Below are 22,971 nucleotides of genomic sequence, written 5' to 3'. Positions count from 1 at the left end.
AGTATCAAATGGGGACCTTTGGCATTAAGCAATTGCACAGCGTGTTTTAGTGTACGTGAACGTACGAGGAACAAGAAATCGGCTGGATGGTCGCAAAAAATTCGAGATCAGTGGAACAAGTCGCATTCGATTGAAGAGGGTGAGTGGATATGTTCGCCTTAATTATCTTTTAATGGCAGTTGCAAGGGCAACAGCAATAAAGCAATCATTTTATTGTATTGTGTGTTGAATGTATGTAGGGAAATGATATTTAATGACTTTGAGTAGGCAACACATAATGCAATTTTTGCAATTCTTCCAATGTAGGTAGTACACCTCAATCTAAAATGGTACACTCTTTTTCCTTCAGCAAGTTGGATCCGCTTTAATTACAAACACTTCTTGCTATTAAAACTATTACAGAAGTACTGGAAAATAAAAGTAACAGTTTTGCTATAAAAGGTTGTCCTATTAATATAAGAGCCAACAGTAATGTCAGCACATTCTATACCTCTGTAGCCGGTGACGTGAAATCGTAGGGCAATGTTATTCTTATGGGCGTAAATTACACAGCGTGGTCACAATTTCTTTACTTGCTTCTATTGCACCTAACTTTTAACGAAATTGCTTCTTTCCTTGAAATAGATGTTCTATCGAAAAAAATTATCGAAGTCCTCGTTTGAGATCGAAGGGACTTCAGCGCATTTTTGTGTGGCAGATCAGTATTCTATTAGCCACTTTCGACTCAACCATCAATAACAGATCTTGTCGAAGGCTACTACATTCACTAACTGTTTCCCACTTTCCGCGTGCACCCGCAATTCGCTTTTAAAGTTAAAATCAGGTCGGGGGCTACCACATTCCCTTTGACGGTAGCCACTTCCGACGTCCCGTTCACCCGCAATTCGCTTCTATTGGCGACACGAGAAAGAGAGACAGCGATTCGAGATTTACGAAACGTTAAACCGCGTGAGTTCGCAACGGAAAGTAAAAGGCGCCCGAAGTTGACTACTTCTCGAAGACGCGCGCGCGCGCCTCGCAAAAGGTCGTTAATTTCGCCCCTAGGACAAAAAACAAAATTCCGCCACGCAGGAGTTGTGCGCGTTTACAACATCTTTCCGACGACACCAATTTGAAAAGAATCGGACCAAAACTGTAGTAGAAGATAGGAAAAAACTGAAAAACCTTCACGTTAGTATACTACGCTCGAGGATGACGCCCAGATGTCGCCAACCCCACATCATGTAGCCATGTCCCTAAGGTTGACAAATTTCACGGCCTTGTAGATACACGTACACCCGTTGCCTTTCTACAAGAGTTTTTCTACACGCCCACATTTGCAGCCAGCCAGCCAGCCAGCCAGCCGGCCAGCCAGCCAGCCAAAGTGAGATTAAAAGCTACTTTTTACAAATAAATTTGCAAAAATGCGCTAAAAAGGGGGGTGTTTCTCTTTTTGGGCTACTGGATGTGTGGGAGTTTCCTTTGATAGTATTACGAGCATACAAACAAAAGTATTGATCATAAATGAAAAAAAAACAGGCACTCTGATCGACAAAGGAATCAAATGCAAGAATAAATTATTGGAAAAAGTAACAGCGTACGAAATTTTGGGATGTATAATAACGGCCCGGAGGATGGGAAAATAGAAGTGGAGTTAACAAACAGAGTTAATAAATCAACAAGAATATATTACTCAATAAACAAAACAATACTAGGACATAATAGTTATTTATGTATTAAGGGCATAATAGTGATGTTTATATTCTCGAGGGCGACGAGTTAAAAAGCTCGAGGGCCCATGGCCCGAGAGCTTTTTAGTCGCCCGAGAGTATAAACATCAGTTTATGCCCGTGGTACATACACAATTTTATGTTTTACAAATAGTTTTCTTCGTCAAAATTCGTTTACAAAATAATTCATTATGTGTGATCGAGTATGCGTGGTTCGAATTTGTTAATGCGATTGAAACCATCCAAACGTCAAACGTAATTTTAAATAATTCAATTCATCGTGAGCAAGAAGTTCCAGAAACTATACGAAATAAGGACAATCTTATGATTTAGTAGGTATTGACAATTAATAATTGACGTTTCTAATTTTCGATGACCTGCAAATATTTGTTTGTTTTGTCATTAAGTATAAATGAGTTACTATGGTGATACTTAATGCCCTAGGGCATAAAGTGGTACTTTATGCCCGCGTATCACATATATAAAATGTGCTATGATAGGTTAGTAGGACATAAAAACATAGACATAGGAGTATTCAATGATAGGAGAGAAAAATACATAATGTAATAACAATACCTAACAACTATTACATATGCCTGTGAAAACTGGACACTAAACAAAAAAGACAAAAGCAAAGTAAATGCAATAGAAATCAAAATCTCAGTAAAGTTTCTGGAAAAACCAAATGGGACAGGATAAGAAATGACATGAACAGAGAAATAGCTGAACAAGAGCAATTATCGGAAAATGTAAAAAAGAAACAACTGCGCGCATATAGTGAGGCTAGAACTAGGGGTGTGCGATATTCAGAAAATGATATCGAATATGGATATTTTTTAAATAAATACCGATATATCGATTTATTGATATATTGATAATACCGATATATCGATATACACATATCATTACATCGATATATCGATTTATTGATATACCGATTTACCGATACTTATATTGATAAAACCGATACATCGATATACAAAGATCGTTATATCTAGGCATGGGAATTTTTTTTGATATATCGATAGGTATCGATAGTTATCGATATATCGAATAACAATAGGTAGAGCTAGAAAAATCGATATATCGATAACTATCGATAGTTATCGATCTATCGATACTAATCGATAAGTATCGATATATCGATACCTATCGATATGTCGATAACTATTGATATATCGATATGTCGATAACTATTGGTATATCGATACCTATCGATATGTCGATAACTATTGATATATCGATATGTCGATAACTATTGATATATCGATATGTCGATAACTATTGATATATCGATACGTCAATAACTATTGGTACGATAAGATTGTGTTATTGTTGAGATTTCAACGAGCGCTACTATTTTTATTAATACAATCCATTTACGGGTTTACTCTCGTGTAAAGTTTCTATTTTTAGTTCCTCGACGTCTCGGAAACTTAACTTTGCTTCCTTTTTTAAGAGAAGTACTAGGTCACATCATCATCCATGCCAAATCCACGTAGTAATAAAATCTTTAGAAATTACATCTTTTCGTCTTACTGACGATTGCTCAAAAAAAGAAGAACTTCAAAAACTTGAACAAAATGTTGCATCAAAATGGCTCCATTTTAGATAAAATAAAGAAGACAATCAAAGGGTGTAATAATCTTTCAATAAAACCCACCACACCCAACTAATAACCCAAAAAATCGGTTGTCCTACCTTACATAAAAGGCATCATAGATAAAATTGCCAACACATTTCCTAAAGATAAATTTAGCGTATGTTTTAAATCTCACCGTTCTTTACAACATCTCCTTAGAAATCCCAAAGACAATATCCCAGGTATAAAAACAAGGAGTTTACGAAATTCGTTGTACTAATTGTATGAGATCACTAATAGGAGACTAAATGTCAGAGTACAAGAGCAGTTGTTGGCAATTAAACATGATACTACATCTTCTTCAGCAACACACCATCTGGACACTGGCCATTATACTGAACCAAACACTATAAAAAAAACGATATAGGTATCGATAGTATTCATATATCGATAACTAGCAATATATCGATAATTCAATAAGTAAAATATATCGATAGGTAAGTACCCGATACTTATCGATAGGTGAAAACAGTTATCGCCCATCCCTAGTTACATCGATATACAGATATATATCGATATTCCGAAACATTGATATACGGATGTATTATCGAGGTACCGATATATCACAATATGCAGACAGTTAGCGTCGGTTATGATTGTGTTTTATGGAAAACCTATCAAGCATTGAGAGAAAATATCGATATATCGAATAGCGTGACACTAGAAATGGTTAACGATATATCGATAAATAAAATATCGATATATCGAATAGCATCCTCGAATTGGTAATTCGTATCGATAAGTATCGATATATCGAATAACATAATCAAGAATGGTTTATCAATATATTGATATATCGATAACCATCTTTAGCGTAATGCTATTCGATATATCGATTATCGATATTTTCTCCCAGCCCTATACTGCATTCATTATAAGAAGGTAGTAGATGGCGCTGTGTTTGAAGATAAACACACAGAGGAAAATTATAAAATGGCCCCAAATTATTGTAAAGTAGAAATATCCAGCACTGCAAACAGAAATAAATCTTTGACATTAACAGCTAATGACATTTCAACAGTTTAGTTGGCAACAGAAACTACCAGCTTGCAAAATTCGCTACTCGTCTTATGTTTCACTGTAATACCCGTGTTTTAACCAGTCACACTGAAAGTCAAAGTTTCCCTATCCTTTCTCCCGCTACCTTCTTAAAATGAATACAGTATAGCTAGAACCATGCAGACCTACAAGAAGAATAATGAAGATGGGAAAAACAATGAAGAAGCAAAGGGGAAGACCTCGAGGAAGACTAAGAAGAAAATGGATAGACCAAATCTGAGAAATAGGGATGGAAAGGAGGAAAGACGTAGAGGAAATCCTAACAAGAGACAGGAAAGAATGGAGGAATTGGATTCAGGACAAGACGTCTGAGGGGCATAAGGATTAGAGAAGAAGAAGACATAATATGGCGATATACGGTTATCATTTCCAATGTCTCCGATGGTTGTATGTATTGCAAAATCTGTGAATTTTTTTATAGTTAGGCCGGGATCAGTTTTCCAGTTAAAGGTTTGGAAGAAGGTAATGCCGAGGGGGGTAGGAATAAGCCTGTTGAGTTCATCATGTTTTTTTAAAGGGTATTTTGTATGAGGGTGGGTGGTATAGGAGATTGTCATTAGGGAGAGGAGCCAGAATGAGTGGCGCATTTTGGACGTTTTCGAGGGCAGGGTTTCCTTCAAGATTTGATCGAAGTGGGGGTTGTCAGGGGTGATAAAGGTGTTTTGGAGGAACAAACCGAAAAGGTTTGCCTTCTCCTGGTCGGAGTTGATTACACGAAGTTGGAGATCTACTAGATGTCGTATGGAATAAATACAGTCACGACAATCACACAGGTAGTCGTCCACTGATAGATAGGGATGAAAATATAATAGCATTATTTGTGTACAGGTCACAGGCAACCAGTTTTGCAGTGGGGGGCTACCTGCAATGATTGCCGTGACCGTTTTTATACTAATAGACGACGTCTACGTGGGAGTTACGTTTGGAAAGGATATTAAATGGGTGGTCGAAAAAGTGAGATCAATATTTCTTACTCGCCAGAGAGGCAGACTGGTTAGTCAAAAAAGATGGAGCCATTGGCATTGGTGGTGGAATCATCGAACTGTATGTGCCGAGCGTTGAAGTCGCCGATGAGGACGGCATGGGGCAAGCTACCTATTATAGAAATAGCAGCAGCTCGGCTGGGATAGGTGAACCGGAAGGGGAGTTGTAATAACAGAAAAGTTAACTTCAGTTCTAGTAAAATGAACAGTAGAGACCACGCATTTAATATGCTGGAGGTAAGAAGGGTGTTAAAGGAGCGGTAATTGGCAAGGGCTAAGAAGCCACGGACGCGTAGGAGATGTGTTTTGGGTGGATGGAGTTTGGGTCTGTTGCGGGGAAGGTAATTTTTCTTTCGTAACCATCATATTGTGGAGTAGGAAGGGTTTTGAGAAACAATAGATCCTTTACCAAGTGTGGGAGGATATCATTATATTATGAACAACAGAGGACCTAATGTAGAGCTTTCGGGAACATTTTGGAATCTTAATCATGTTGGATTTCCAAGGCAATCTCAAAAAGTCTTTGAGACGTTCAAATTATTCCATTGTTTTGGACAGTTTGGCAGTGCTTTCCTCAGAGTATCTTTATTTCTTACTCTAAGGTGCTTTCCATCAAAAATTGCCAAGAAAGTAGACTCAAGCTGTTGGGTTTTATATGCAATGTGTGTTGCATATCGGTAAAGAAGCAAGTTTTTCGCTACATATTTAAAATTTAAATTCTTGGGCGTCACTTTCAATTTAAGTAAAGTACCTTGGCGCGGTGAGCGACGCGACCTTTACGCAAAGCATTTAGGTCACATTCAAGGCTTTTTTTATAGCCAACCGATGCATCTGATTGTTTTTACTAAACGAGTGGAATAAACTGACAAAAATAGATCGAAAAAACGAATTAAAAAAGTAGTCACCCAGTTCTTGCGTCAGTGTGCGCACCTGTAGGTATAACAGACCCTCAACGCGCATGTTTGAATTAAGACCGCGGGGCAAATAAAAGGATTTAATTCAGATCTTGTTCGTCGGTAGATTAAATAACACTAATATGGATTAATGATTGGTTTTTTATTCTAAATTTGGTATGGTAATTAGGACATTTCCGTGGCGGATCGTTTAGTAATTCGCGCACCAGCCGAGCGTCTACTAAAGTGAAAGTGCATGGTGATTACCTTCAAGAAATAGTTTTGGTCTAGCAACACAAAGACTTAAATCTTACGTATAAAGTATTTTTTTCTGCAAGTTATTAGTCTGGTATTTTTTCGCGTGTAGGAGTGAAGCGCGCGCCCGGTTCGAGGTTTTTCTTCCACAATTCAATGTCGTTTGGGTTTATAACAAAAGCAGTTTGGCAAGTTGATAATTAACGTGAGCAGTCAACAGTAAAAATAGTGTGTAAACGGAAATTATAGTGAAAAAAGACTTTCTATTATGCAGCTACTCCCCATGAATGTGCAGTGCGTGCGCTCTAATAACGAATAAGGAAATGTGAAGAAAATGTACGACAATTTTCGGCACCGTCGGTCCGTGTCAAGTGCGTCGGGCGTCAATAATAATCCACCACTACCACCCCCAAGATCGGCGCCGGCAACAATACGGAAGCGTCGCCGAGATGTCGGTGATCGAGTGTGTATTTCTTCACCGACGAAAATATTGTTTAATTGCGCGGACGATAATTTGAAGCAATTGGGCTGTGATGATGAGATCGGTGATTTTGGTGAAAATAGAAATCGTGCCGGTAGTAAAAGTGTCAAAGAATGTGATAGCAATAAACCGTACGCGAACATACGTAATATACGCAACTTGCCCCTTTACGCGTCATTCAGATGCAGAGAGTTTGAGGAAACTCTGGAATGTCAGGAAGTCAACCTATTTATAGGTAATACAATTAATGGGATCTTGGGGATTTAGATGCGGGTATAGTATATGGTTTCTCACGGAAGTAATCCAATTTTGATACGCGTTGATCGCAAATGTGACGCAATTCGGTTTTGTTCAGCCTACGTTTGCATACTAATGCCAAATTTAGGCATAAGAAGTTGTCGTGGGTAGTTATTATTCAAACAGGCCGGTTGCTCTACTAAAATAACATTACACAAGTTCTGTTACCTATGCAAAAACGAAAGAAAATGAAAGATGGATCGACAACAAAGAATATTCGTGAAAAGATCATAGTTCTGGGTTCATCGCAAGTTTTCGACTATTTCGCCATTTTCTACTGTTTAAAGTATTTTCACACGATCACGTGAATTCATACATTATCTTGTTTAACCCAAGCGTTTTTTAATGACGGTAGTATTGTTGTGGTAACAGACATAATCAACAACTTGGTTTTTGAACCATGCTCAAAGTCCCACTGCGACGTCATTTGGTGTTGTTTTCCTTATCTTAGTGACATGGATAGAACAGGTCTGATACCTAGAGTGCTTTCCAAGCTCAACATATTCGAGAGCAAGCAAGGTACTTCATCCTTTTTTACTATGCTCAAAACCGAAAGGTATTACGAGAAAATGTAAGTAATTTTTTGTACCTACGCGAAACTGACCCATTGTAAGGTTCATCTCTTCCACCCCTATCTGCTTTGAAAGCTACCCCTACTACTTACAATTTGAATTGCGAAAGAATACTCAAATTACACGTAAACGTTCGTATTTCACAGATTGACGCGATTCCATTCCATGCTAATTACTTTTGTGTGGTTTGTTTCAAAACAAGCAAAAACAAGTTAATAAAGTTGATTTTTTATGGTCTGTACACTCGTTACATGGTGTAATCTACGACCATCGCTGACAAGTCATCGGTACTTGTACGTTCAATTTTCCTATTTACCTACCTTTTGTTTTAGTACATTACAATAGAATACTAGAACAGGTGTAAACTCGGGTGTAAATATATCATTTTGGTACTAAACTCCATTGTGTGCTTCTAAACTTGTTCTGCACCCAGAATAGTTCCACAGTTGAGATAATTTTGAAGTCCTAAAATCACAAAAATAGGTTCAAAAGGAATTTTTGAAAATTAAAATTTTGGTCCACTGTTACTATTGTGGTTTTCACAGGGTAATTTTGCAGAACTTGTAGATGTATTATGGGTCCAAGTATAACTACTTTAAGAAATTTCACAATTTTCCCCCAAGCCAAACATGTTGACTTAATTAAAGAGTAGTTTTGATTATCAACGAAATATTTGACCGCGTTTCATTAGAGGAAAATTACTCAGTTTTGAACTTTTCATGCTAATATACCTACTTCAAACCACTAAGCTACACTAGTGTAAAGTTTTAAATTTTTCCACATGATGATTATGGCAGTTTATGCAAAATCATTATTTTGTCCCTAAACTCAGATCTCAAAAAGGGTTAGGGATATTATGTGAGGCAGTTTGGCTTTTCTTCCTTCGAATAGACACTTGGTGTGGTTTGTTTCTGGGAAACTCCTCCCTCCCCTCTCACTTTTGCTGCTAGTTTGTGCGCACTTTAACTAACCATCCCTTAAGCGAGATGACATATGGCCACTTATTATCCATTTCGGGATAAAATGTTCCTTTATTGGGAGGATTGTGTTTTGGTCTCATTCACCACCCAATATTTTTCTGTGTATTTTCCAATAAAATTGCATTAAATTGCAGTCACTTTTTCTGTCCATCTGTCCGAGATCTTGATTACTACAGTTTTGAATATATTTAGTTTGTTCTTTTTGATATAGCCCTGGCGAAGGTTTTTTAGTATAACTCTGGAAGGAATTCTGGTAGAATGCTCGGGTTTGAAGCATTAGCTTTGTGTCACAATTCTTTGCATGTAGATTACGTTTTGGAAGCGGAGAAACCTCGATCAGTCGCACAAATACGCGCTTAAGTACTCTTAAGTCTGTAGAAACCATAATTTCAAACAGTTCCAAAATTGGGCTACTAGTTCAAAAGTTACAGCCCTTTGAATTTTCTTTCGAAATTGGTTTCTAGTCCATAACTTTTGATTGAGAAGTCCGATCGAAAAAGTACGAATTGTCTTAGATTCTACGCACCAAAATTAATAAGAAAAAGTGTTTTCCCGAGAAATTTTGGTGCAGTCGATTTTTGGTAAAAAACGAAGGTTCACTGCCTTTTTTTGAGCCCGAAAAAAAAATTGTCTCAGATCGACCCGGAAAAAAAATTTTCTTATAGAATGTGGCCTGTAGAATCCATAATTTCAAACAGTTGCAAGATTGGGCTACTAGTTCAAAAGTTACAGCCCTTTGAATTTTCTTTCGAAATTGGTTTCTAGTCCATAACTTTTGATTGAGAAGTCTGATCGAAAAAGTACGAATTGTTTTAGATTCTACGCACCAAAATTAATAAGAAAAAGTGTTTTCCCGAGAAATTTTGGTGTAGTCGATTTTTGGTAAAAAAGGAAGGTTATACACTGCCTTCTTTTGAGGCCCGCAAAAAAAATTGTCTCAGATCGACCCGGAAAAAAATTTTTCTTATAGAATGTGGCCTGTAGAATCCATAATTTCAAACAGTTCCAAGATTGGGCTACTAGTTCAAAAGTTACAGCCCTTTGAATTTTCTTTCGAAATTGGTTTCTAGTCAGGGGCGGGCCAGGTGGAATTGCATAGGTTACGGGCCATTAAAGTATTCGTGTAGTAATGAAGGTTGGGGGGAAGGGGGGGTTAGCTCTGCGGTGCACCACAAAAACATTTTTTGCTTAATTTTAAAGTACTCCTTTTTCGGAAATCAATTACAATACAGTTTTTTTTTAATTTATTGTAAAACACTTCAATTAAAACAGAATTTTTAAATTTTTTAACAACCTAACATCAACCCCAATTAGAGAAACGTGTTAATAATTTATTAATAGTGCAAGAAACTAAATTCAGCACATACTTATAAATTTCCAACGGGCCATTATGACGTACAGGCCAGGTGACAATTGCCCCCCCGGGCCAGTCCGCCCCTGTCTGTAATTAAGTCACTCCTTAAAGCATGTTCCATTTCTTAATCAAGGATAATATAGAAATCAATTTCCTTGTTAGGAAGAATGTGGTCCCTTCCGCCACCCACACTCGTACCAAGTTGCAAATTTCAAATGTTTTTTTTTCGTAATATTTAAATTTACGGATCAGTAAACTGCGATGCGATGGTAGCCTCAAAAACTTTCGGAATCGCAGACTGAATCGCAATAGGTCTATACTTTACGATATCCTTAGATGGCCCCTGCACTTTTGAATCGGAGTGGTTAGAACTTAGAAATTTTACATATTGCCCGAAAATTGCCATATGGCAACTTATTAACCCATTAATGCCCACCAAGCTTGTGAAAGATTAAAATAATTATTTATGATTGAATCTTGTCAAATACAGTTTGTTTTTGTCATTTATGCTTTATTTTGAACTTATTTCCCTAAAACGTAAGAAAAAAAATGGTGTACTCAAATGAGTACATCGGGCACATATAGAATAAAAATCAACAAAAAAAATATGTATTTAAAAAGTCAGTCGATATGACAAGAATTATTTCCGCGTGTGAAATATCTTGAAACAGTCTCTCTCAATACAAAGAGTAACATTACACTTCTCACAAGCCCATCTAATTCTGCTGTGACATACGCTACAACGTAGTTGATTCGACAATTTTTTGGGAAAGTGGCCTGTTGGATCGTCCAGTAAACTCCTAGGTAATGAACCGGATGGTCGACTTGAAGTTGATCTTCTTTGAATTGACTTGTTATAAGACCGTAGGTAATGACGGGTAACATTTCGTTGAAATAATAGCAAGTCCATAGGGTCTTGTGGGAAAGCGAGTTGGTATAGTCTCCATGCGTTGACAACAGTGACGTTTATCATGTGGGTGAAAAGAACCCACCACCACTTTTTGCCATGTATCGCAACACGGTAACCGTTGACTGACTGATCTAAAAGATCCACCCCTCCCATGAATGCATTGTATGTCTGAAAAAGCTTCGGTTGGGGTACTGATATCTTTTCCTTTTTCTTTGACGACCATCTTTTTACTTGTGACATTGGTTCAATGCCGTCGTAATTGGTCGCCATTGTAACGACGCTATTGTCATGCCATCTCACGAAAAGCAGAGAATTTTCTTTATCGTAACGATAATCGAAATTACCGCGGTCTTTTTTTTTCATCTGAGCGGAAGGAAGAATAGGACACTTTTTTGTACGGTTCTCTCGCACTGTTCCGGTAGCTCGTACACCGTTTCCTCTCAAAGTAGTGAGCAGGTCGTAACTAGTGAAATAATTATCAAAAAACACGATGTGATCAGTAGGTTCTTTGAGAACTTTTAAAAGATCAATTACCACCTGCGATCCCAGGGGAAGTGTAGACCTCGGAATTTCAACCTCACTATTTGTTGGCTTAGCACCACAGTAGGTGTCAAAGGCATAACAATAACCACTGGAGCTACATAGCATCCAGTCTTTATAGCCGAAGCGTACTGGTTTACCTTTGATGAACTGCTTTGCAGAATGGTGTCCAAAATATCGCACCATAGCTTCATCAATCGACAAACATTCGTGAAAAATCCCGAACTGTTGGAACTTATTATTTAGTAAATTCATCAATGGTCGTACTTTGTACATTTTATCACTTCTGTCAATCTGTGTGTTATCTGCCAAGTGTATATATTTTTTTATCTCCTCAAACCTATTTCTACTGATACAATTCGAAACAAATGGCACATTCACATCTTCGTCCAGACACCAATATAAACGGGCACGAGGTAACTTATGGTAACCACTAAAAAGAAGCACACCTACAAAAATCTTGATTTCTTCACCAGTAACTTGAAAGCTGTGATTATTGCTGGCAGTGGCGTATTTATTGGTTTGTTCTACTAGGAGATTGACAACTTGTTCATCAAACAGTTTTTCAAAAATTTGAATGACATTACAGCTAGACAATTGTTCTCGTACTTTTTCCAAACGAATAGAGTAGCCATTAGCGGATGTCATTTTCAAATCCACTGGTTCGCTACTCCACTTGGGCTGACTTATTTTTGGTTTTTTTGATAGTGTAGTACAAACCTGAGATAGTGGCATGTTATATTCTTCATCGCTATCATCCTCCATCGCTATTTCAATTTCTCCCGGAACATCTTGGGGAAGACTAGCTGTAACCAAATCGTCTTCGTCAAACTCCTCTTCGTCAGTTTGGTAATCGGGTTCTGGTGGAATAATTACCACATCAATTTCTGAGTTTGGGAATTTTGTATTTGCTATAGCATCTTCTGCAGACGCTAGTGTTGCGAACCTTTTTCCATAAAAAGATGAAGCGGAAATCGCATTTACTTGTTCCATCATAAAAGAATGCCTGAAAGTGAACACTTTATAGGAAGAAAATAACCGAAAATGTATCCTGCATTTGCCCATTGTACTCAATCGAGTACACCCATGTTTACCCCAACATAAAATCGGATGTAATAAAGCTTTCACTTACCTAACCGCAGAATCTTGTTTTTACACCTTTGTTTATAATATTCAAAACAAAAAAATTTCAAAATTTAACAATAAACTATAAATTTGAACAGTATTCTGTTATTGTCACGATTCAACACACAAAACCGGATGCACGTGTCTCTGTAAGTGGCTATTATCGTAACCTAGAATGAAAAAAGCGGCAAAATTGTTGTCAGAATTTATGCAGAAACTGCAAGGATCAGGATTCTGCAATTATACTTTCCATTATTAACCCATAGATTCCGCCTCAGTGCTAAAAAACAGGTGTACTCAAGCGAGTACAATGGGCATAAATGGGTTAAATTATCTACAAAGGTTCCCAAAATACTTCTATTAACCAAGGTTTTTCAATTATTTTCATTTCGATCTAATTATCCATCAAATTGATAAAGTGGCGTTGCTTGTTGGAAAGTCTCTGACACCTGACAGAAGATTGAAGCGTTTTTGAGCACCATAGGTATCAATTGTAACTTGTAAGTTACTTTTGTACTAGTGCCAAGTCGCCAGTTTGGTGAAACCTAAATTATGCGAAAGCGTCCGTGGATGCGAGCCGTAATGAATCACACCCCAAAAAAATCAGTAGTTACTTACCTCAATGCACCACGCCACTAGAACTCGCTTATACATTATTTATTTCATCTATTATTCTCGTTTTGTTAATATCCTACTATATTAAGTCGCATGTCTAGCTATTGTTTTAAATACTAGGTATTATGTATGTTTATCATTTTCTTGAATAGCTAGACCGAATTGAAAATAATTGAAAATTTTTTGTTGTTTGAGGAATTTTGGCTATGGCGCATTAAGACTTTGTAGAGAATTTAATAAGCTGTCATATGATGTAATAATGTACAGAGTGTGCCATATAAAAAAGTCGCATTTTTGTTATTATTAAAAAAATGCGATGTTCTTTTGTTGATTTCATTTCAAATTTGACTTCAGTAGAAAAAACAACGCAATTTTGATGATTTAACCGTCTCTCTGACTCTACAACTAAGAAAGTGGGAAATACGAGAGCAGAATCTTGACGCTCATTTCAATTGAAAGGATTAAAAATTTGGTACGATTCTATCCTAGAAGAAGGGATTTGGGATTGTTATGGTATTCATTTTATTTTTGAGAGGTTTTGATCCATTTTGAACAAAACTCAACTTGAACCATCACTATTGAGTTGTTCTCATGGTGCTGGAGGAACATATGCCTAATATTCCCCCCCTCCCTTTACCTATTAAAATTCAACACTCATGGTACTCGAGGTTAAATACCCCCTTGATTTAGATAGGGTAATTTTCCCAAATATCCAAAACAATCATGACAATTTCCTGTTAATTTTTAGTTTTTCCAGCGTTCTCACAGGCTATACCTCTAACCATTGAATTTATTAAATTCAATGCTCTAACCTCTACTGATTATTATAATTTGGGCTAAAATGCCGAGTAGATAATTGTTTATTACTTACCTGTCGTAGAGGTCTTTAGTTGTATTCTTCATCATGATTTGTAATGAGATACGCAAGGCTATGAGAATTATATTTTGTTTGGGAATGTATTGTAAACAATTGCAATTGTTTTCTCAAAGAACAAATTTACCCTAAAGCGGCAAGTGTCGTAAGAGTAGGTATATCAGATTCCTCTGCAGTTTCAAATAACCTAACCATAAGGCATGGAAATATAACAATCGCAACCGTAATGCACCACTTCTCCCATGACTTTCCTCTTTAGGTACTCTTTTTTGCTATTTTTTTTATCTCTTTGCTCTCTGTAAATTTGCATAGCGCGGTAGGGTGTTTCTATTGGATTAACAAAGTAGGTAATTTCCCAATTGACTTCGTCAGATGCAGGATGTGTGCAAAGTACCTTAATTGCAGAGTAACCAATAATTTTTGTAGTTAATAGCAGGGGTCATTAAACGACCGTTTCGGTTTGTTTTACCGTTCGTTTCATTTCATAATTTTGTTTAATCATTTTATATTTATAAACACTGGTCGACGCAATTTAGCCAATTAATCTAACGGAATGTGTATTGGAATAATTAGTCATGAATGAAGGTGCATGAAGGTAATGAGAACTTGTTCCAGCGTTATTTTTAAAAATTTTTTCAGCGGTGATTTCTAATCACATGATCTTTCTTCTATAGGTCATAGGTTCTTTGCAGTTGGATCAGTGGGAGGTATATTTATTATAAAAGAGGAGATCAAGTCTCTCGTATATCTAATATACCTACTATTTTTGTATCCCTAAAAACAATTATTAGATACGACCATTTGAGATTGAGGTAGAGGGTAAACCAAATACACAAGTGGAGATGAGTTGTAAAGGGTGGGTTGAGCTCGAGGGATGAGTATTCCTTTGCAAACCATGTTCTTTTATAAACTGATTTCAGTGAACGGTTTTGCACCTATCTAGTTTATTAAGGGCAACTTTCAAATTTGCAGGGATTTTCCAAATTGGAGTAATTATTCTTCAAACAGAGCTTCGACCAGAGCTCTGACTATAACGATTTTAGGCAATCGGTGAGGTATGATGAAGTCATATATAAAAAGGTGTCAAAGATAATGGATCCTAACCGTTTGTTAGAACTTTAAAAGGGACGACCTTGCGTTATGTAACAGACTAATGATGTTGCCATTGTTTTCACCTATTGCAATTACACGGAACAAATTACTCTAATATTGTGACTTGCGTATAAATTAGATATTTTGCTAGTTTTGACCCTTGTTATCCTAATCTAAAAGGATCTCGAGGTTTAATTGTTTTTTAGTTCATTTTTAATGTGGAAGATTTAATGTTGAAAATGTTAATGCAATTATTTAGTAGTAGAGATCTTTACGACCAGACATATATAGACTAAATAGACATAAAACTTTCTCGTCATTGCCATGCATCGCACCTAATACAATAACAACCAACCGTGAGTTGTTAGGCATTATTACGTTATTGTAATCTGAAATACTTTTCTACAATGCGCTTTCAGGAAATTTCTCATTATTTACAATGTTAATGATCATTGGCATTGACCAATGTAGCAGCACTCTCTCATAAATGAGCACATGCTCGAAATATTATTTATGTATATTGTAAGTGATAGTGTTCTATGGCAGAAACTAGCAATCGAAATTTACCATTCCACATGTTTTCGCGCTTTTCCCATAATTAACATTGAGGGAATACACATGTTGGTTTGAAAGTAAAAGCACTTACGGAATAAAGTAATTTCACCTTTACTTGATTCTCCAAAATCCTGAAATTGCTGAACGTCTTTTGTAGCAAGAAACTGTTGGAATGTACCTAACCTTTAGCAATGGGTTGCTTATTGTTAATAGTTCAGTCAGAACATCGTGCTATTAGTTTCACATCATGAATCAGTTTTATCAATTGTTTATAGCATCTATATACTTCAGGTGCGTGAAGTTAGCACGGTAATGGAAGTACTAATGAAGGCTTATCTTTGGTATCGTTTACTGTAAAGCTTCTTCCATTGGCCCTTGGAGATATCCGTCAACGTGAATGTTGGTTTCGTCACAAAAGTCCTTCGGGAATTTGTTGTACAAAGCCACTGTCCCATATAGTCATCCATGTAGGGAACTCGCCTATTTTTTTCGCCACATGGTCGGTGCAACATATATGGGGTAATTATTTGGTACAAAACATTTCGTTAGTGCGTCCAAAAGTGGTGCGAAGTTAGCACATGAGAACATGTATCCTGTACCTCAAAAAAGGGCGGACGTGCTGGGTTACTTTTTGTCCATACTCGAGCACTAACGATTAGAACAATGAATTTCGTTAGTGCTTCCAAAAGTGGTCTGTAGTTCGCACGCAAAACAGGAACCCTGTTCTTCAAAAAGGGGCAGACGTGCTGGGTTACTTTTTCGTACATAATCAAGGACTAACGACTGTAATGTAATATTTCCTTAGGGCTTCCATTAGCCTACCAGCTTCACGCACCTATCTATTTCTAGTATGGATTATTCATTTTGCTCTGCTTATAGTGTACCCTCGAGTGTACCTTTTTTCTTTTGCCAGGAAAAATAGAGAATTTGCATCAGAAATACATGCTTTCGTAGGTCTTGTTTTATGTGAAATGATCCGTACATGTAGGTACTTTTTATTAGGATTAGTTCATCTTCGGAGTGGCTGAAGAGGTTCTGGTTCTTTGACGTTTCCGTAATATTTACAGCTTTGCCGATGCTGTGGTAAATGTTCTATTACTGCGATAAAATTAGTCATACCAGATGTACCTATTAGCGCTACACAACATCCTTCAAGTATCAACTACTATTGTTCCCAAACACAATGGATCTGCAGCGGGTCCAACCGCCAACGAGTGCTCTCTTATAAAAAAATACACAAAAACGTATTTTCGATATCTTGGTCCAATCACGAACAGCATTGATTGTCATATGGTAACAGTAAACAATTACATTATCGCCAAAATTATTTTTGTGCTCATTTTGTTCTGTAGTAGAATACACTTGCCTTTTTTTGCATGGCCACCTCACTATATTATGTAAATTACATAATATGTTATATTATACCAGCAATAGCGAAAATTTTCGAAAGAGTGATCTATACTAGACTTTATTCCCATCTCAGCAGTATAATTGCAGATCAGCAGCACGGTTTCACGCGGAACAGATCAACGATTACAAATTTAATGCAGTTTACGCATTTCTCAGCAGGAGCCTTGGATGAGAGAGCCCAGGTTGACTGTGTTTATACAGATTTTGCGAAGGCATTTGATACAGTATCCCATCAAGTCTTGCTCCGTAAACTTGTTTTAAATTGCGTAAGTAATCCGACCGTCAAATTCTTAAAATCATATTTATCTCTCCGTAAAACAAGAGTGAAATTCAATGGTGTGAATTCAGCCGAATTTTATCCCTCATCAGGCGTTCCCCAGGGAACACTTCTTGGTCCTTTTCTGTTTCTCTTATACATAAATGATTTACCGCGAGTGATAAAAAACTCGAAAGCACTACTATTTGCGGACGACCTAAAACTTTTTAATAAAGTCCAATCCCCAAGTGACTGTTTAAATATTCAAGAGGACATTAACTCAGTAATTAAGTGGTGTATCAAAAATAAACTAAAACTAAATATCAATAAGTGTAAAGTCCTTACTTTTACTAGATCGAAAAATCCCTTACTTTTTGACTATAAGATGAATGGAAAGGTCTTACTACGAGTCACCTCCGTTAAGGACCTGGGCGTAATTCATGACACCCCTTCAAGATATCCATGCTGTCTTGTATCTTAAAAATAATGGGGTACATTAAACATTTGCTAGATCAGACATTTTTCATTTGGGAGCTTCGAAGTAGGTATTTTCATAAATGGGACCAAAATGCTCAGTGTTCGAAATGATGACAGATTCTTCTGCATTTCCTTTACGATTTTGAACAATTTTTGTCAATATTAGTCGATAAATAAATATAAAATTTATCTGGGTCAAGTGAAAATTGAAATCTACATGAAAGTACGAATATGGCCATACTATGTGTCTGTCTGTACTGTGATACAACGTGATTAGTCTTTCATTCCCTGTAAGGAAGTGTTGAACGTTTCTCTTCTCCCCCTCGGAAGATTTGCCCCCAGAATATGCACCCCGGAAAATTCGCCCCTTAAAGATTCGCCCCAGAAAATTCGCCTCGGAAAACTCGCCACGGAAGATTCGCTCAAGATTTCTTATCGGTCAAATTCGCCCCAAAAGTGCTCGGCATTTGAAATATTTGCCCTCAGAGTAGTTCAGGAGAACCCTCCCCCGCTGGAATAGTGTCTTGCCAGGATCTTGCTCAAAGGAAAATAATCGTTTTTGACAGAATTGTAACGCGTAGCATTGTAAAATGGTTTTCAGTTTCATGTTGAGATCCACAACTGAAAGCAACCAGTGAAATTCAACCTTCATCCCAGAGCTTACCCTTAAAGAATAATTACCTCGGACAAATTACATTCAAAAAGAAAACGCACTTTCGGTATAATTGCTAATAGGTATAAGATCTAAAAATATTACAAATAGGAAACTATAATATCTAGATTTGAAATGTCAATGTTTAAATTTAACTCCATTTTTTTAGTAAAAAGAGGAGCAACTCTTAGACTAGAAAATTATCCAAATCAAAACAGGATTCTGTAGAAAACAACGGAGCTATAATTGTTAAACGACTATCAAGGGGCGGTTTTCTGCCTTATCTGCAACAAACCAGAAGGATAGAATCACAATGACATAGTTGGCGACGCACCCCCTCCAACCCCCGGCGCCCCAACCACCCCAACTTTTAAATCTTTTTTGATTTGCACGATAAGTACTAACCTAAATGTAATGCTATTTGGTATAGTTGGAAAGCATTTTTTCAGAGCTTTCCAACGACGCGACGGACGTATCACACATGGGGGTCACTATTTAAAATTTAAAAGTTGGGGTGGCTGAGCGCAGGGGGTTGGAGAGGGTGCGTCGCCAACTATGTCATTGTGATTCCCTCTCCGAATTACCGAAAAGGATTTTGATTTTTTTAAATATCTCGTTTATTTACTAAGACATGGGGGGTGGTAAGTTTTCAAATAATCAAAACGCTCAAATCCACGAAGCAATGCTTTCGGTCATAGGTATACTAAGGAAAGTAATTTAGGAAGATATACTGACCAGAGCGGGCCATTCACTCCGTAAAGGAATAAAATACGTTAACTTTTATGTTGAGTCCGATATGCGACTACTGGCGGGTTCGTAAGGTCTCGCTGTACTACAACTGCTTGCTTTTTCAGCTCGAGGAAACTTTTTACCGTAATCGCACAATACGCGTTAAACTTCTCACAAAGTTTGGTTAACTTGATTTTGCACAAATTTGTTATAGTGACGAACTGGGTTTTCATCAAAACAAATAGGGCTGAACTTAAAAATATGTACGCGCTTTTCAACCGTCGCGAAACCAGCAGTCTGCTTTTCTAGTTGTCTCCACTATTTAAGAAAACGCCACATCAGCACCAGATGAGCATTTCCTTGGAATTAATTAACTTTTCCGTGATAACCACTCCCTATTGCAAACAAATGAATAAAAACCCCTTTACAAAGCACGCAAACTTGAGCAGATGTGTCTTAGTTAAGGCATCTTTTTTAAATTGAACAATTTAAAAGCAATAAAATTAAAACAAAAACTACGCAATTATAAACAATTCTAAAACGAATAACAAACACTGAGATACAAATTCAAATAAAACGAACTATCTTATGTATTTATTTTGTAAATAATCTCCCAGATGTATTTAATAACTGTAATATTCGCATGTACCCTTTAATCAGCCCTGTGACGTATCACTAACGTTAAACTTAACGTGCAGGGTATCTGTAAAAAATGGCATTTTGCCTATACTAAATAACGCAAAATAACGTTTTTCGGCAGATAACCTGCACGTTAAGTTTGATGTTTCTGATACATCACAGGGCGGATTCAGCCTGCTGATAACCTGCAGGTTATCTACCAAAAAACGTTATTTTGCGTTGTTTAGTATAGACAGAAAACCTGCGCGTTAAGTTTAACGTTAGTGATACATCACAGGGCTAATTGTGGTGTGATGTGTATCCGCTACCATATGTTCCACCACAGTACAATTACTATTATTTCTGTATGGACAATGTATACCTTCACTGTTTTGTATAGTTATAGTATTTTTTCCAAAAATTCTCACTTACGTCGGAAAGGTCATTGGTATCGGATGGTCTTTAAATATAAAAATACTCTTGCGCTTTGAAATTATACCAAAGATGTCTGCTGCAGGAGTTCTTGCCTGGAAATTTGCTATATTAATTTATTTTAATTAACGAGCATCTGTATTTGCCACCATATCTATTTGTATATCTGAATGATGCCTTGGAATTAACATATAAAAATGTTTAAGGAGAATTACACGTTTGTTAATTGAAAGCGTTTTAATTCCAGATAACAGCGATTCCGATCACCATTACGAAACCCTGTGCAATACTCAAGAGGAACCTGATCATGACGGCTTCGACTCATTCGATAGCGACACGGAATCCGAACGCTCTCTTGATAAAGTTCAGGTAACTCTCGAAAGAATATTGGCGTTTAACCAATAAATTCCCTTTGCTTAGAATGATAGCTGGGTCGATTTGGGCAACTCGCAATTACCTGACCCGCCCACTAGTCAATCATACGGGCTGACTCAACTTGCCGTGTCTGCTGGTAAGCGGTTACGCAGAAACTGGTCGCTCACCAAAAACATCACAAAGTCGCTCACGCGAATGACAAAGCGAAAATCGAGAACGGACCTAACGATAGGCGGTAAGTCATTGTTTGGCTGTGTACTAATTTAGTAATTGTAATTTGTGCAGCAGTCGAGAAGCAATCCGAAGAAAACTCAAATACCAATCCCAAGCAGCCAATTTCTAGTCCAGTGAAGAGCGAACGCAATAGCTCTTTACTTAACATAACTCAAGAACTCAAATTGAGGCAAAATGAACTGTCTTCAAACATTGCCTATCAAAACATTCAAATTGCGAGCAGAGAGACTGAACCGACCGTAAATTTTGAGAAATCCAGATCTAACAGTTTGTCTAAGAACAAATTTTTAAATAAATTCAGACGAAGTATGTTAATTAACGCGGATTCTACCGAATGTATACAAACTTTAGGCAACAAAATGAAAAGTACGTTTTATTTAACAGATCCTATTGAAGTCGATAATAATCAAACGGACGCGTTAAAGTCGAAGGCGGCGATTACCACATCTGTTAGTCCTGTAGCGCTACGACATTCAAAATCGTGCCAGAGACCGCAGAGTCCACCACCTCCTGTACCTGTTGATGCAAATCAAAATGTAGGCAAGTACAATAATGCTTACTTAATAATAGTGATGGGAGTTCATTGGAAGAACTAGACTGTATCACTTCTGTGCTAATTATTTTCTTTAATTATAACTTTGTATGTACCTAGGTACATTAATTGTAGGGAAAGTAAACTTTCATTTGCATTTTTGTATAATCGCAATGTTCCATTACGCCAAATAATAAAACAAAACAAACCATCCTTGACAATGGGAGTAATGTTAACGGAGTATACATACAAATTTCATGTGAATATTTTATTATTAAGATGTACACTTCCAAAACTCACTTTTTAAGGCTAATATTCGTTAAGAAAAGAGGTGATCTTTTCAGCTCCTCAAACTCGAAGGATCGAGGTATAGCTATATTTTAAGTATAAGCATCTGATTGTATTCTATCCCTTATGTCTACTGAAGTATCGCCAATCTGATTTATGGCCACCCAATCTCCACAAAGCGCTCTGAGCCCCAACCTCTACCACTATCTGTAGAGGTTCAAATCCCAGTACAATAGTGTCGCCTCTAAAGTGAGCACTGTTTTCCTGATGTATAATGTTCTTTTCTGTCTAGCTTTCCTTGGTGTAAAACGTTGTTATGCACTTGCGAAAGTGAAAGTAATCTATGCATGCTATTGGTGGTTTGTATTCAACGAAGTGCAAACCACATGAGTACATTTGAGTTAACAAGCAAATGTAGATCTAAATATACTGACTGACCAGTTAGTTCCATTAAAAGCTGTATTTCCTTCTACAACTACAGCAATTTCTTATAGGTACCTATCAGGCAAATGATAACTTTTGGTGTAGTTGTTGGATCATGATAAATGTAACTAAAAATTTTTTTCTATAGATATTGAAGACAAGGTTACACACTTCTCATTATATTATTAGAGACTGGTTTTTAGGATGTGGTAGGTTATAATTTTATTCAAATCCCAAATTGAGATTTAAAGATTGTGTTCAGAACTTTAACCTTCGCATATAATTTTTAGTTAAGCGCAAATTTTTGAATTCAAATTCGATTTGGGAACATTTGCGTACGAATAACGGAAGATTTTCAAGTTCAAACTCAAACTCACATCCAAAATTGCGAGTGTTGCGATCAAATTGAGAATTTTAATCTAAAATTCTAGTTACTGCCATCTAAGTTCAAACTTTTGAATTAACATTTTAAGTCGTTTAGACTATTTTCAGCTGAAATTCAATTAAGTTTGAAGAGTTCAAATTGTAGGCTTGAATTCCAACAGTTTATGGGTTTCCAATTAAGAGTGAAATTATGCTCTATATTTAGTAATGGCTGATTGAAGTGAT

At 36.9% G+C, this 22,971-nt stretch overlaps 2 protein-coding genes across 5 annotated transcripts in view; one reads left to right on the top strand and one right to left on the bottom strand.

Moving 5' to 3' along the window:
• The window catches only part of LOC116175651, a 36,886-nt gene that overhangs the window by 6,184 nt on the left and 7,731 nt on the right, over window positions 1-22,971 (top strand). For 2 of the 4 annotated variants that reach the window (XM_031493879.1, XM_031493877.1), the window contains exons 3-6: window positions 51-139; window positions 20,758-20,879; window positions 20,931-21,120; window positions 21,171-21,659. In XM_031493879.1, the coding sequence (XP_031349739.1) occupies window positions 51-139; window positions 20,758-20,879; window positions 20,931-21,120; window positions 21,171-21,659 (890 nt within the window). The remainder of the gene's footprint in view (window positions 1-50; window positions 140-20,757; window positions 20,880-20,930; window positions 21,121-21,170; window positions 21,660-22,971) is intronic. The other 2 variants (XM_031493880.1, XM_031493878.1) reach the window with 2 other exon arrangements.
• LOC116175654 (piggyBac transposable element-derived protein 2-like) lies at window positions 10,667-13,124 on the bottom strand. The gene has a single exon (XM_031493883.1). The coding sequence runs from the start codon at window positions 12,738-12,740 to the stop codon at window positions 10,866-10,868; it is 1,875 nt and encodes a 624-aa protein (XP_031349743.1). The 5' UTR covers window positions 12,741-13,124; the 3' UTR covers window positions 10,667-10,865.

Source organism: Photinus pyralis, unplaced genomic scaffold (assembly GCF_008802855.1).
Source record: "Photinus pyralis isolate 1611_PpyrPB1 unplaced genomic scaffold, Ppyr1.3 Ppyr1.4_LG7, whole genome shotgun sequence".
Lineage (NCBI taxonomy): Eukaryota > Metazoa > Arthropoda > Insecta > Coleoptera > Lampyridae > Photinus > Photinus pyralis.
The sequence above is the reverse complement of the archived record's forward strand: the minus strand, read 5'-3'. Positions and strand labels throughout refer to the sequence as shown.

Coding starts and splice junctions, on each gene's coding strand:
- LOC116175654 (XM_031493883.1), bottom strand. CDS start 12,740: ATGGGCAAATGCAGGATACATTTTCGGTTATTTTCTTCCTATAAAGTG.